The following is an 11,470-nucleotide window of genomic DNA, read 5'->3' on the forward strand; positions in this document are numbered from 1 at the left end:
AATAATTGTGTATAGAGAGAGGTGGAGAAGGAGAAAGCAATGAAGAAACAGTTCTGAGCAGATAGAATTTTCACACTGAGATATATTGCTGAAGGCCCTGGGGTGAATGATCTTAGAAATGAATTCCTAGAACCCAAAATATGGACACAGTACTGCATGACCATATAATTATTTTCTTTTTTCCACTAATTCTTTTCTTTTTTAAAAGGTGTCCAATCTACATAGAACCACAAAACCTAAGAAATGTATCAGAATTCTTCCTCATGGGTCTTTCAGATGATCCAGAACTTCAGCCTTTCCTCTTTGGACTATTTCTATCCATGTACTTGGTCACCGTGCTGGGAAACCTGCTCATCATTTTGGCAGTCTCCTCTGACCCCCACCTTCACACCCCCATGTACTTCTTCCTCTCCAACCTATCCTTGGTGGACATAGGTTTCATCTCCACCACGGTCCCCAAGATGATTGTGAACATCCAGTCTCACAGCAGAGTCATCTCCTATGCAGGCTGCCTGACGCAGATGTCCATTTTTATCCTCTTTGGAGGGATGGATTGTATGCTTCTGTCTGTGATGGCCTATGACAGGTTTGTGGCCATCTGTCACCCACTGCGCTACCAGGTCATCATGAACCCATGCACCTGTTGCAAATTAATTTCAGGGTCTTTTTTTGTTAGCCTTTTGAACTCCCAAGTGCAGAATTTGATTGTGTTACAACTTACGTGCTTCAAGGATGTGAAAATATCTAATTTTTTCTGTGACCCTTCTCAACTGCTCAACTTTACCTGTTCTGACATGCTCACAAATAATATAGTCATGTATTTTGTTGGTGCCATTTTTGGTTTTATTCCTTTCTCTGGAATCTTTTTCTCTTACTGTAAAATTCTTTCCTCCATTCTGAGAGTTCACCCATCAGGTAGAAACTACAAAGCTTTCTCCACCTGTGGCTCTCACCTGGCAGTTGTTTGCTTATTTTATGGAACAGGTCTTGGTGTGTGCCTCAGTTCAGCCATCTCACAATCTCCCAGGAAGGATGCAGTGGCCTCTGTGGTGTACACTGTGGTCACCCCCATGCTGAATCCCTTCATCTACAGCCTGAGGAACCAAGACATCAAAAGGGCAATGTGGAGATTTCTCAGAAAAATAATCTAACTTCAGTCCCTGTGCCAATGCAGTAAAACTAAGCATGTTGACCTGAAATCCTACCTCTCTCATCTCATCATTTTTGTAGCTCTCATGGCCTTGATGTCTCTCCTTGCTTAACAACTGAGCGTTTCTTCTTTTGGTATTGTTTTAATGGGACTGGGGGAAACTTCTAGGATCCTTTGTCCATCTTAATCATGGCATGATTGAGTAGTTTTCACTATTGTGATTCTATTGTTTATTATCTGTGGTCCAAGGAGCCTGAAAAGATGAATAACTTTCTATATATTAAAATTTCACATCTTTTTTCACAGCTTTGACTATTTTCCATAAAATTTTCTCAAGTTTGAAGTGTATTTACACAGGCTAGATGTGACATCAACCTTGATTATTATTGAAATCATCAGGAAGTTTAAAAACACTGACACCAGCCCCAAGGGATGGGATGGGGAGGGTAATGGGATGGGGGTTCAGGATCGGGAACACATGTACACCCATGGTGGATTCATGTCAATGTATGGCAAAACCAATACAATATTGTAAAGTAAAATAAATAAATAAAACTGAGATTAAAAAATAAAATAAATTAAAAAAAAAAACACTGACAACTAGGTCTCACAACCAGAGACTTATACTTGAGTGTGTCCTGAGGATTTTTAAAAGCACTTAAAGAGATCCAGTGTGGACGAGGTTTAGAACTGATCTCAGTCATATCTTTGATTCCAAGATGACTTGTACACCTTGAATCCTAACAGCTCTTGGACAATGATCAGAACTCAAAGTGGGAAGATATGAAGAGCTTACCATGGCAACAGGCAATTTTCCCCTTTCTAATAATGATTCTTCACATGTAGTCTCTCTCACACCATACAGTCTGGTGTAAGTGCTGGTTATGAAGCTACTGTCTCTGCTCCAAACTCACACTTCTGCACTTCCTTTGGGCTGGGGCTCTTAAAATCACTGCTCTGTTTACCATTTTGTGTTCTTACGTTCATTCATGTATGCCCATTGCTCAGTTGTGTCTAACTGTTTGTTAGGCCATGGACTAGAGAAAGGATAGGCTACCCACTCCAGTATTCTTGGGCTTCCCTTGTGGTTCAGCTGGTAAAGAATCTGCCTGCAATGTGGGAGACCTGGATTTGATCTCTGGGTTGGAAAGATCCCCTGGAGAAGGGAAAGGCTACCCACTCCAGTATTCTGGCCTGGAGAATTCCTTGGAGTCACAAAGAGTTGGACATGACTGAGCAACTTCCACTTTTCACACAGGCTCCTCAGTCCTTGGGATTTTCTAGGCAAGAATACTGGAGTGAGTTGCCATTTCCTTCTCCATGGGATCTTCCCAACCCAGAGTTCAAATCCATATCTCCTGTGTCTCCTGCATTGCCAAGAGAACTCTTTACCACTGTGCCACCCAGGAAGGCATTTAATTAAGTACCAGTTACCAACAAATGTGTAAAAATTAATAGTTTTCTAATATGCCAATGTATACAATTAGAGCAAAAACTTAGAGCTGATGACACATTCTGATAAGCAAATAATAAAAACATGTAAATCTCCGTCCTATAAAATGCCAACCAAAGCAAAGACTAAGGAAAAGAAAATAAGTTATCCTTCATGGTGGCTTAGTTGCTAAGTCGTATCCAACTCTTTGCGACCCCATGGACTGTAGCCTGCCAGGCTCCTCTGTCCATGGGATTTCCCAGGCAAGCATACTGGAGTGGGTTGCCATTTCCTTCTCCATGGAATCTTTCTGACCCAGGAATCAAACCCTGGTCTCCTGCATTGTAGGCAGATTTTTTTAATGACTGAGCTACAAAGGAAGGCCCAAGTTATACTTGGAGTTAAATAATAACTGAGAAAATGGAAAAGGTATTACAACCTTGGTATAGACCTAATGCTGCATAGACTTCACATGAAATGGATTTACAGATATCAAATTTTCATGTTAAAGTGGTTAAAGAAACAAAAGCCTGAATTTTATGTTAAAATCCTGCAAATTGGAAGGAAGAAGTAAAAGTGGACGTCCACCTGAGGACAGAGGGTCCCAGACCCTCCTAAGGATATTCACTTTTCCTTTTTTTCCCTTTTCCATTAATATTAAAAGTCTCCAGAGATTGGGACAACATGGACCAATTGGCTAATTATACCCTTTGTGCATTAAGCCCTAGGTCATATCATTGTAAATAATTGGCTGCTGCCATCTACACATTAGTTTGCCAGTTCTAAGTGTGTGGATATATACCTATGTCTCCTCCATTTGGAAGTACCTGCATTGGATGTTCCCCACCTGAGTCTGTCTTCCTGCCCATCCTGAGAAGGGATCCTGAGACTTCACCACACACCAGGCAGGAGAGGGGTCATGAGTCTATGCTCCTTGGTCATGCGCCAGCAGAGATGCAGCCCAGCCCAGTAAGTGTTGAGGGGGAGACAGTGGGAGGGACCACTGGGAGCAATATTTTCTGTTCAGGAAGAACAAACATGACAATAGAGATGGAAAGATGAGAGGGCACCAATACACAAGATCTGGGATCAGAGCCCTATGAAGGTTAAGTTCTTGGTTCTGATTAGGTTGTGAGAACTCTCATTCAGAGGTCTACTTCTATCCTCATTGGTTCTGATTCTGGCTGGCATTTCTCCAACTATAGCAGCACATGGGTCTCTGTAAACTTCACATAAGCAGTTCTAATGATCCTGAAAGCAGTGATGAGGATGATAAGGAAGATAACATTAACCATAGTATCATGTACTGTTGCTGAGGTCATCCCCAGTGGCAGGCACTGAGGTCTGCGTTTTATGTACAGTTTTTTATTTCATCTGCATAACCCCTCTAAATTATAAGTACAGTCACATTATTAATACTTTTTTTAGCTGCGCTGGGTCTTCACTGCTTCACGCGGACTTTCTCTAGTTGCAGAAAGAGGGGGCTACTCTCTAGTTGCAGTGCTCAGGCTTCTCATTGCTGTGGCTTCTCTTGTGGAGCATGGGCTTGAGGAGCATGGACTCTGTAGTTGTGGTAGATGGGCTTACTTGCCCTGGGGCGTGTGGGATCCTGGAACAGGAATCAAACGCATGCCCCCTGCACTGACAGGTGGATTCTTAACCACTGAACCATCAGAGAAGCCCTCATTAGCAGTTTAAGAAAAGGAAAGGCTCGCAGCATTTTCTGTAACTTGTACCAGGTCATGAGTTAGAAAGGGTTGAAGCCAGATTTGAAGCCAGTGAATCTGGGCAGATTTCCTTCAGACAAAGGGCACCTAGACAGTGCCCCCTGCAAACCCCGAGTGACATAACTGAGCAGTCCTGGAAGAGACTTCCTACTTACCACACCCTTCCCTTTGGAGTTTTCCAGAGGACACAAAGGCTGCACTTGCTGCATTGCTCACAGGAAGGAGGAGTGGTTGAGATCACTGGCAAACTCATTGAGAGAAGGAACCCAGACACTTCAAGGCAGATTTATCTGCTTATCCTGCTCCTAGATTTTAACTGTTCACTTCCTCATCCACATTTATAATCCACCTACTCAATCACAAAAGGAAATATAAAGTCAGAGTCTTGTTGTTCATCTTCACTCAGGAAAATAAAAACATTAATAAATATACCTCAGATATATCTCTGATTAGACCTTGGTACCTTTGTCTTCCCTGGTGACTCAGACTGTAAAGAATCTGCCTTCAATGGAGGAACCTTGGGTTCAATCCCTGGGTTGGAAAGATCCCCTAGAGAAGGAAATGGCAACTCACTCCTGTTTTCTTGCCTGGAGAATTCCATGGACAGAGGCTACAGTTGGACATGACTGAGAGACTAACCTTTTCACTTTTTCATCTTTGCTTAAACCTTTCAGAAAATCTGGAAACAACAAAATTAGTATGTGGGACTCAGAGACTGACAACTTGTTTTTGAATCCTGTGTGCTCCCCTTATTCTTAGTATATTATGGGGCAATTTCATAACATCTCTGAGATGTAGAATTGTCAAATGTGTTGATTCCTTATTGATACAACACCACTGATGTAAGACTAAACAAATAATGGATGCCTTCTATGCAACAACTATGTGAAATGACTGAGGCTCATTTATTTCTGAATCCCCAGACCCTATACTTTGTTGTTACAGAGGAGGCACCAAGAATTTTTTAAAAAAATTAAATATTGAACAAATTCTTCCATTTTTGATAGGAAAAAAAAAAGTTAAGCAATTCTTCCACACTGTAGATTTGTTCCTGAAAGGTAGGGTCTGGCTGCTCACTGCTCAAAAGCTAATAAACAGGCCAGGTTTGTGGAAAGGAAAATTTGCTTTACTTCAGTTGTGGCCAACTGGTGGGTGGTGACATCTATCCAAAGGCTGACTCCCTCTCACTGAAAGTCAGTAGGGAAGAGTTTTATAGGCTGAGGGAGAGGGCTACATGTGGAAACAGTACAATCAGCTCTGACAGTCATCTTCAGATTGGTCATTGATGGTCTGAACAGCATCATCATAGTTGTTTTAGGTACAGTTAATTTTCAGTTTCAGAGTCAGTTTGTTTTCATTTCTTTGAGGCCAATTCTCGGAATTGTTGCAGCTATGTCACTGCTACAGTCTGATCCATGTAGTTAACTTCTCCACCTGGTGAGGGTTTCAGTAAGACAGTTCACAGAATAAGGCTCAGAATATCATCTATGGCCCTTGAGAGGAACTAAAGGTCCTTGACTATACTTAATGAACATTATTATTATTTGGTCTCCTTTGACTGTTTTCCTTGTTTTTGCATGTTCTCGTTTCTCTGATTACACTTATTCTTTGACTAAAGTTTTTCCACAAACAAAAGGCAGGCAGAAGATATGAAGAGAAGGACCACAGGGTCCTGCTGTGTTTCATCCTTTTCAGAATGTCCCATAGGACTAGAGACAAGATAAAATAGTGCTTGTTTGTGTCTAGGTCATGGACTTTCAATGAGACCTATTATCTTCCATTTAATAGCATCTGCAGGATCCAATGATTGAAAAACCATTGCAGAAATTTTCATAAATATGGAGAAAAAAAGAGTCAGAAAAGAAAGACAGGGTACATCTGATTGCATGAACTGAGACACATTTTATGTTTTATTTCATTCCATGCTGTGATGCTCTGATACAGGAAAGGCTTTGATCTCTTTGCCATATAAACCAGAAAACATCATTAAATCTGGTATTGCATTTCATTACTAAACACATTATCTTAATAATGCTTTAAATTCTTTATTAAATGACCAAATATGTATAAGTTCCAATGTGTCTTGGCTGTGACATATATTGCAGAGGTGGATGTTAGACTCTTTTTTTCCAGGAAGGAACAGAAGCACAGAGAGGTGGGAACACACTCCACATACTTTAATCCTGAAAGATCCAGGATTAAAACCTTGATCTAGGTTTTAGGGAAGATCCAGGACTAAAACCATGACAAATGCACCTATTGTCAGTCCCCTCCACTGTAGCTCATAAGTGTTTCTTTTCTAACCTGCTTTATTGGTCCAGGATGTGCGATGAAGGTAGAACTGATTGATTCTCTTTTGGTTTAGTGAGTCTACCTGTGAATTATGGGAATGAGGCAGTAATTTACATGAACTATATAGACACTAACATAGTAGATTATTGAGTTTTCTATGAATAGTCATGTTTTGCAGTCCAGCGTTGAAATCTAAGGTTGAAAATATTATGTATAAAAGATGAAAATGCTATGTGCACATATTAAGTAATTATCACCAGGTACTTAGTTCATAGAAAATGATTTTTATATTGCAACAAATACAGAAAGTTAACATTAATAAACCTGATTATACACCAATTGTTAGAAATTGAATAACTAATCTCCACTCACATAATATATACAAGTTCTCATCGTACAATACAAAGAAAGATACAAGAATTTTTGTAGGATTATCTGAGAATGTGTGTATGTGTTAAGTAATTCCAGGCATGTCTCTTTTCAACTCCATGGACTATAACATGCCAGGCTCCTCTGTACATGGGATTCTCCAGGCAAGAATACTGAAGTGGATTACCATACCCTCTCCATGTTATTTGAGAATAAACTAATATAAGTAATATGACAAATATGATATATATAATATAAATTAAAATTGCATTTAAATGAATGCAAAACATTATTTTAAATTTGTTAAATTTAAATCAATACATATAAACATAAATTTATGCAATAAAGGAAATATTATATATCCTTACATGATAATATGCATCAGGTAAATGTTTGAAGTAGAGTTTTATGTATTTCACAAGGAGACTTAACCTCAAAGTTGTGGTAAACAAGAGCATCTTAGAGGCCATAAGGGTAGTATTCTGTTTAAGGAAGATTTTAAGAAGCCGGTTATGGATACATAAATGAAATTGACATTATGGAAACACAGACAAGGAAATAATACTCATCAACTTCATAACACTGGTTCCTTTTGGGGATGTGTATGCAGAGGAATGAGATGGAGCTGAAATTCCAAGAAAAGTTAAACTGTATCATTAATATTTCAAATCTTTACCAAGTATGAGATTGAAGCATATATTAATTAATGTTTATATTTTAAAAATAAGTAGTGGGTATTGATGAGAATAATAATAATAGGTAATATTCATGGAGCTTTATCTAAGTTGGACAATATTTTAAGGCAGTGTTTATCAAGTCCAGCTTCACATTAGGGTGACCAAAAGCACACATGTAGAGATACTGAAATTTGTTCTAGATGAAGCTAGGGTAGTTGTGTATTTTAAAATAAGCACATTAAAATCATCAATCAAATAGACACAGAAGTATAAGATTGCAATTCCTTTATTAGGAAGCATTGATATGAAATTCTGTTAACTAGACTTAGAGGGGGCTTCCCAGGTGGCTCAGTGGTAAGAACCCACCTGCCAGTGCAGGAGACATGAGAGACTCGGGTTCAATCCCTGGGTCAGGAAGATCCCTGGAGGAGGGTATAGCAACCCACTCCAGTCTTCTCGCCTGGAGAATCACATGGACAGAGGAGCCTGGTGGGATACAGTCCATAGGGTTACAAAGAGTCAGACATGACTGAGGCAACTTAGCAGGCATGCACACACACAGAGGTCTGCATTCTCACCTGGCTGTAGGAATTTTTCTTATGCTAAGCTTTTCAATGTAAATAAGAGTTTATGATCAGGAAAACAAGACTACCAGGTATATGAAAATGTGTTCAACATTGCTAATATCGGGAAAAGTTGGTCAAAATCTACATTAAATATTGCCTCACATCTGTTAGGATAGCTACCATTAAAAAAAAAAAAAGACAACAAATGTTGGTAAGGATGTGGAGGTAAGAAAACCCTTGTAACTGGTTGGTGAGAATAAATATTTGTACAGCTCTTACAGAAAACAGAAAGGAGGTTCCTTTAAAAATTAAAAAAAAGGAGCAAACTGAAGTAGAACTACCTTAGGATCCAGCACCCCACATCATGGTAGATGCCAAAGAAATGAAGTCAGAACCTCGAAGAGATATCTACATTCCCCTGTCATTATCTTATTATTTGAAATAGTGAAAGTATGAAAACGTGTCTGTTGACAGATGAGCAGGTAGAAAAATATGGTGTGTATATAAAGACAATAGACTATTACTCAGCCATACAAAGAAGGAAATCCTGCCATTTGTGACAACATGGATGGATCTGGAGAATACTATGCTTATTGAAATATATACACCAGACACAGTCAAATCCACTATGATCTCACTTGGGTGTAGAAGTTAAGAAAATTAAACTCTTAGGACCATAGATTAGAACTGTAGCTGTGAGGACTGGTGGTGAGGAAAGTGGGAAATGTTAGTAAAAGGGTATAAGCTTTCAGTTATAAAATGAATAAATTCTGGGGATCTAATAAATAACTTGGTTACTATAGCTAATAATTCTGGTTGTGTTCATGAAATCTGCTAAGAGAGATTTGCCTAACTGTTACTACACACACACACAAATAGAAAATATGTGAGCTTCCAGATACATTATTTAACTTGACTGTGGTAATTATTCTCCATGTGTATGTGTATTAAATCATCATTTTGTACATCTTTTAAAGACTTTCAAGTGGCACAACCCAAATATATGCGGTTTTGTCAATCATTACAATAAACTGAAAAAAAAAGAAGCAGTATTTTTCTGCCAGTACAGAACAGAGTCCAAAAAATGTAAAGTGGTCTCACACATCAGACATTTAATTGAGATGGTATTGAAACAAATAACCTTGTATAAGATAAAATATTTCAAGGGGGTTTCTTAAATTTCATTATCATGTTATCATTGACAATGCTGTGCACAGGAATACCATCTTTGTAGTCACCAATGCATTAGATCATGTGCAATTAATTAAACAATATTGATTGAAATTTGACCTCCTCCAAAAGTATGATGTATATACTAAATGACTTCTGGAAGATAACCTCTAATATTTGAGTAATCCCTATTTCATGAAGGAGGGAAGACAGAAAACCAAAGATGATAAAACTCTGAATATCAAATAAACTGTGTTCTGATTATGAATATTCATTTTTAATTTAGAATCCAGATGACATAGTCCTGTATTTCATAGATATTTGTAAATATTCTAAATGAAGGAAATATCTAAAATTGTATTTGAAGGAAATGATTTATATAAATGACTTAATCTCTTTATATTTTAATTATTATATATTTTCTTAGAAGGGGAAGGGAATCTCTCATTATATGTTATTTCTAAAGAAGTAGGCTATATTTAACTAAGATCATAGATGTATTAACTCTAATGTTCTTGTTTCCTTTCCCTTTTCATGAAGTTTTATAATCTAAGAGTTTATAGACAGATGTGTATAATACAGAAATCAAGGATGAAAATTTCTAAGCAAATAGAATTTGTCACATTGAGAAATATTGCTGATGGAACAGCGGTGTATAATCTTAGAAATGAGTTGGTTGAATCCAAAATATAGACATAGTGCTACATGACAGTTTATGTATTTCCTATTTTTCCGCTCCTCTTTTTGTTTCCCAAAGATATCCAAGCTATATAGAACTGGAAATCTAACCACTGTCTCAAAATTCTTCCTCCTGGGCCTCTCAGATGATCCAGAACTTCAGCCTTTCCTCTTTGGACTCTTCCTGTCCATGTGCCTGTTCACCATGCTGGGGAACCTGCTCATCATCCTGGCCGTCACCTCTGACCCTCACCTCCACACCCCCATGTGCTTCTTCCTCTCCAACCTGTCCTTGGCTGATATTGGTTTCATCTCCAACACCATCCCTAAGATGACAGTGAACATCCAAACTAATAGCAGTGTCACCTTCTATGTGGGCTGCCTGATAACAGATCTCTACTTTTATGTTTTTGTACTCTTCTTACTGTGATGGCCTATGACAGGTTTGTGGCCACCTGTCACCCACTGCACTACATGGTTGTCATGAAGCCATGCCTCTGTTGCTCCGTAGTTTTGGTGTCTGTTTTGGTTAGCCTTTTGGATTCTCAGGTTCACAATCTGATTGTGTTACAACTTATCTGCTTCAATGATGTAGAAATTTCTAGTTTCTTCTGTGACCCTTCTCTGCTCCTCAACTTTGCCTGCTCTGACACACAAAGAGTATAGTCAGGTGTATTATTGGTGCCATCTCTGTTTTTCTCCCTACCTCAGGAATCTTTTTTTCTTACTATAACATTCTTGTCTCTTTTCTGAGAGTTCCCTCATCAGGTGGGATATATAAAGCCTTCTCCACCAGTGGTCCTCACCTGATAGTTGTTTGCTTATTTTAAGGAACAGGCCTTGGTGAGTACCTCAGCTCAGCTGTTTAACAGTCTCTCAGGAAAGATGCAGTGGCCTCAGTGGTATAAACTGTGGTCACCCGCGTGCTGAATCCCTTCATCTACAGTATAAGGAACGGAGACATCAAAAGGGCCACGTGCAGGTTCCTCAGCAAAACCTTCTCATCTTACGATCTGGCCACGCATAGAAAATGTAGCAAAACTAAACCTGGAGATCTGAAAATTTTACCTCTCTCATGATGTCATTTTGCAACTCTTATGACCTACATTCCTTTCTTTGTGTTACACCTGAATATTGCTTCTCTTTTATGGTTTAACATGACAGTAGGGAGTTTTAGGGTCCTTTGTGTATCATAATCACTCTATGCCTAAATCTCATTATATCTACAGAGATTCTATGATGTTTTTTTGGTGGTGAAGCAGCTTCAAAGAATGATTAATTCCCTTTAGCTGTGTTGAAAATTTACAAGTTTTCCACAAGTCTTATGTCTTTTCCATAGTAAATTCTATTTCTATTTTTCAAATCTCTGCATGCAGTTATATTTGAGGATGCTCATCACTGTTTCTCAA

General features: G+C 38.6%; 1 protein-coding gene and 1 pseudogene across 1 annotated transcript; both read left to right on the forward strand.

Annotated features, from left to right (window-relative positions):
- The first annotated feature begins 248 nt into the window (after window positions 1-248).
- Window positions 249-1,151, forward strand: LOC101112395 (olfactory receptor 7E178-like). Its single transcript, XM_012177856.4, has one exon. The coding sequence runs from the start codon at window positions 264-266 to the stop codon at window positions 1,149-1,151; it is 888 nt and encodes a 295-aa protein (XP_012033246.2). The 5' UTR covers window positions 249-263.
- Window positions 1,152-10,166: 9,015 nt separating this feature from the next.
- On the forward strand, window positions 10,167-11,140 carry LOC101112647 (putative gustatory receptor clone PTE01; annotated as a pseudogene).
- Window positions 11,141-11,470: the final 330 nt, after the last annotated feature.

Source organism: Ovis aries, chromosome 5, assembly GCF_016772045.2.
Source record: "Ovis aries strain OAR_USU_Benz2616 breed Rambouillet chromosome 5, ARS-UI_Ramb_v3.0, whole genome shotgun sequence".
Classification (NCBI taxonomy): Eukaryota; Metazoa; Chordata; class Mammalia; order Artiodactyla; family Bovidae; genus Ovis; species Ovis aries.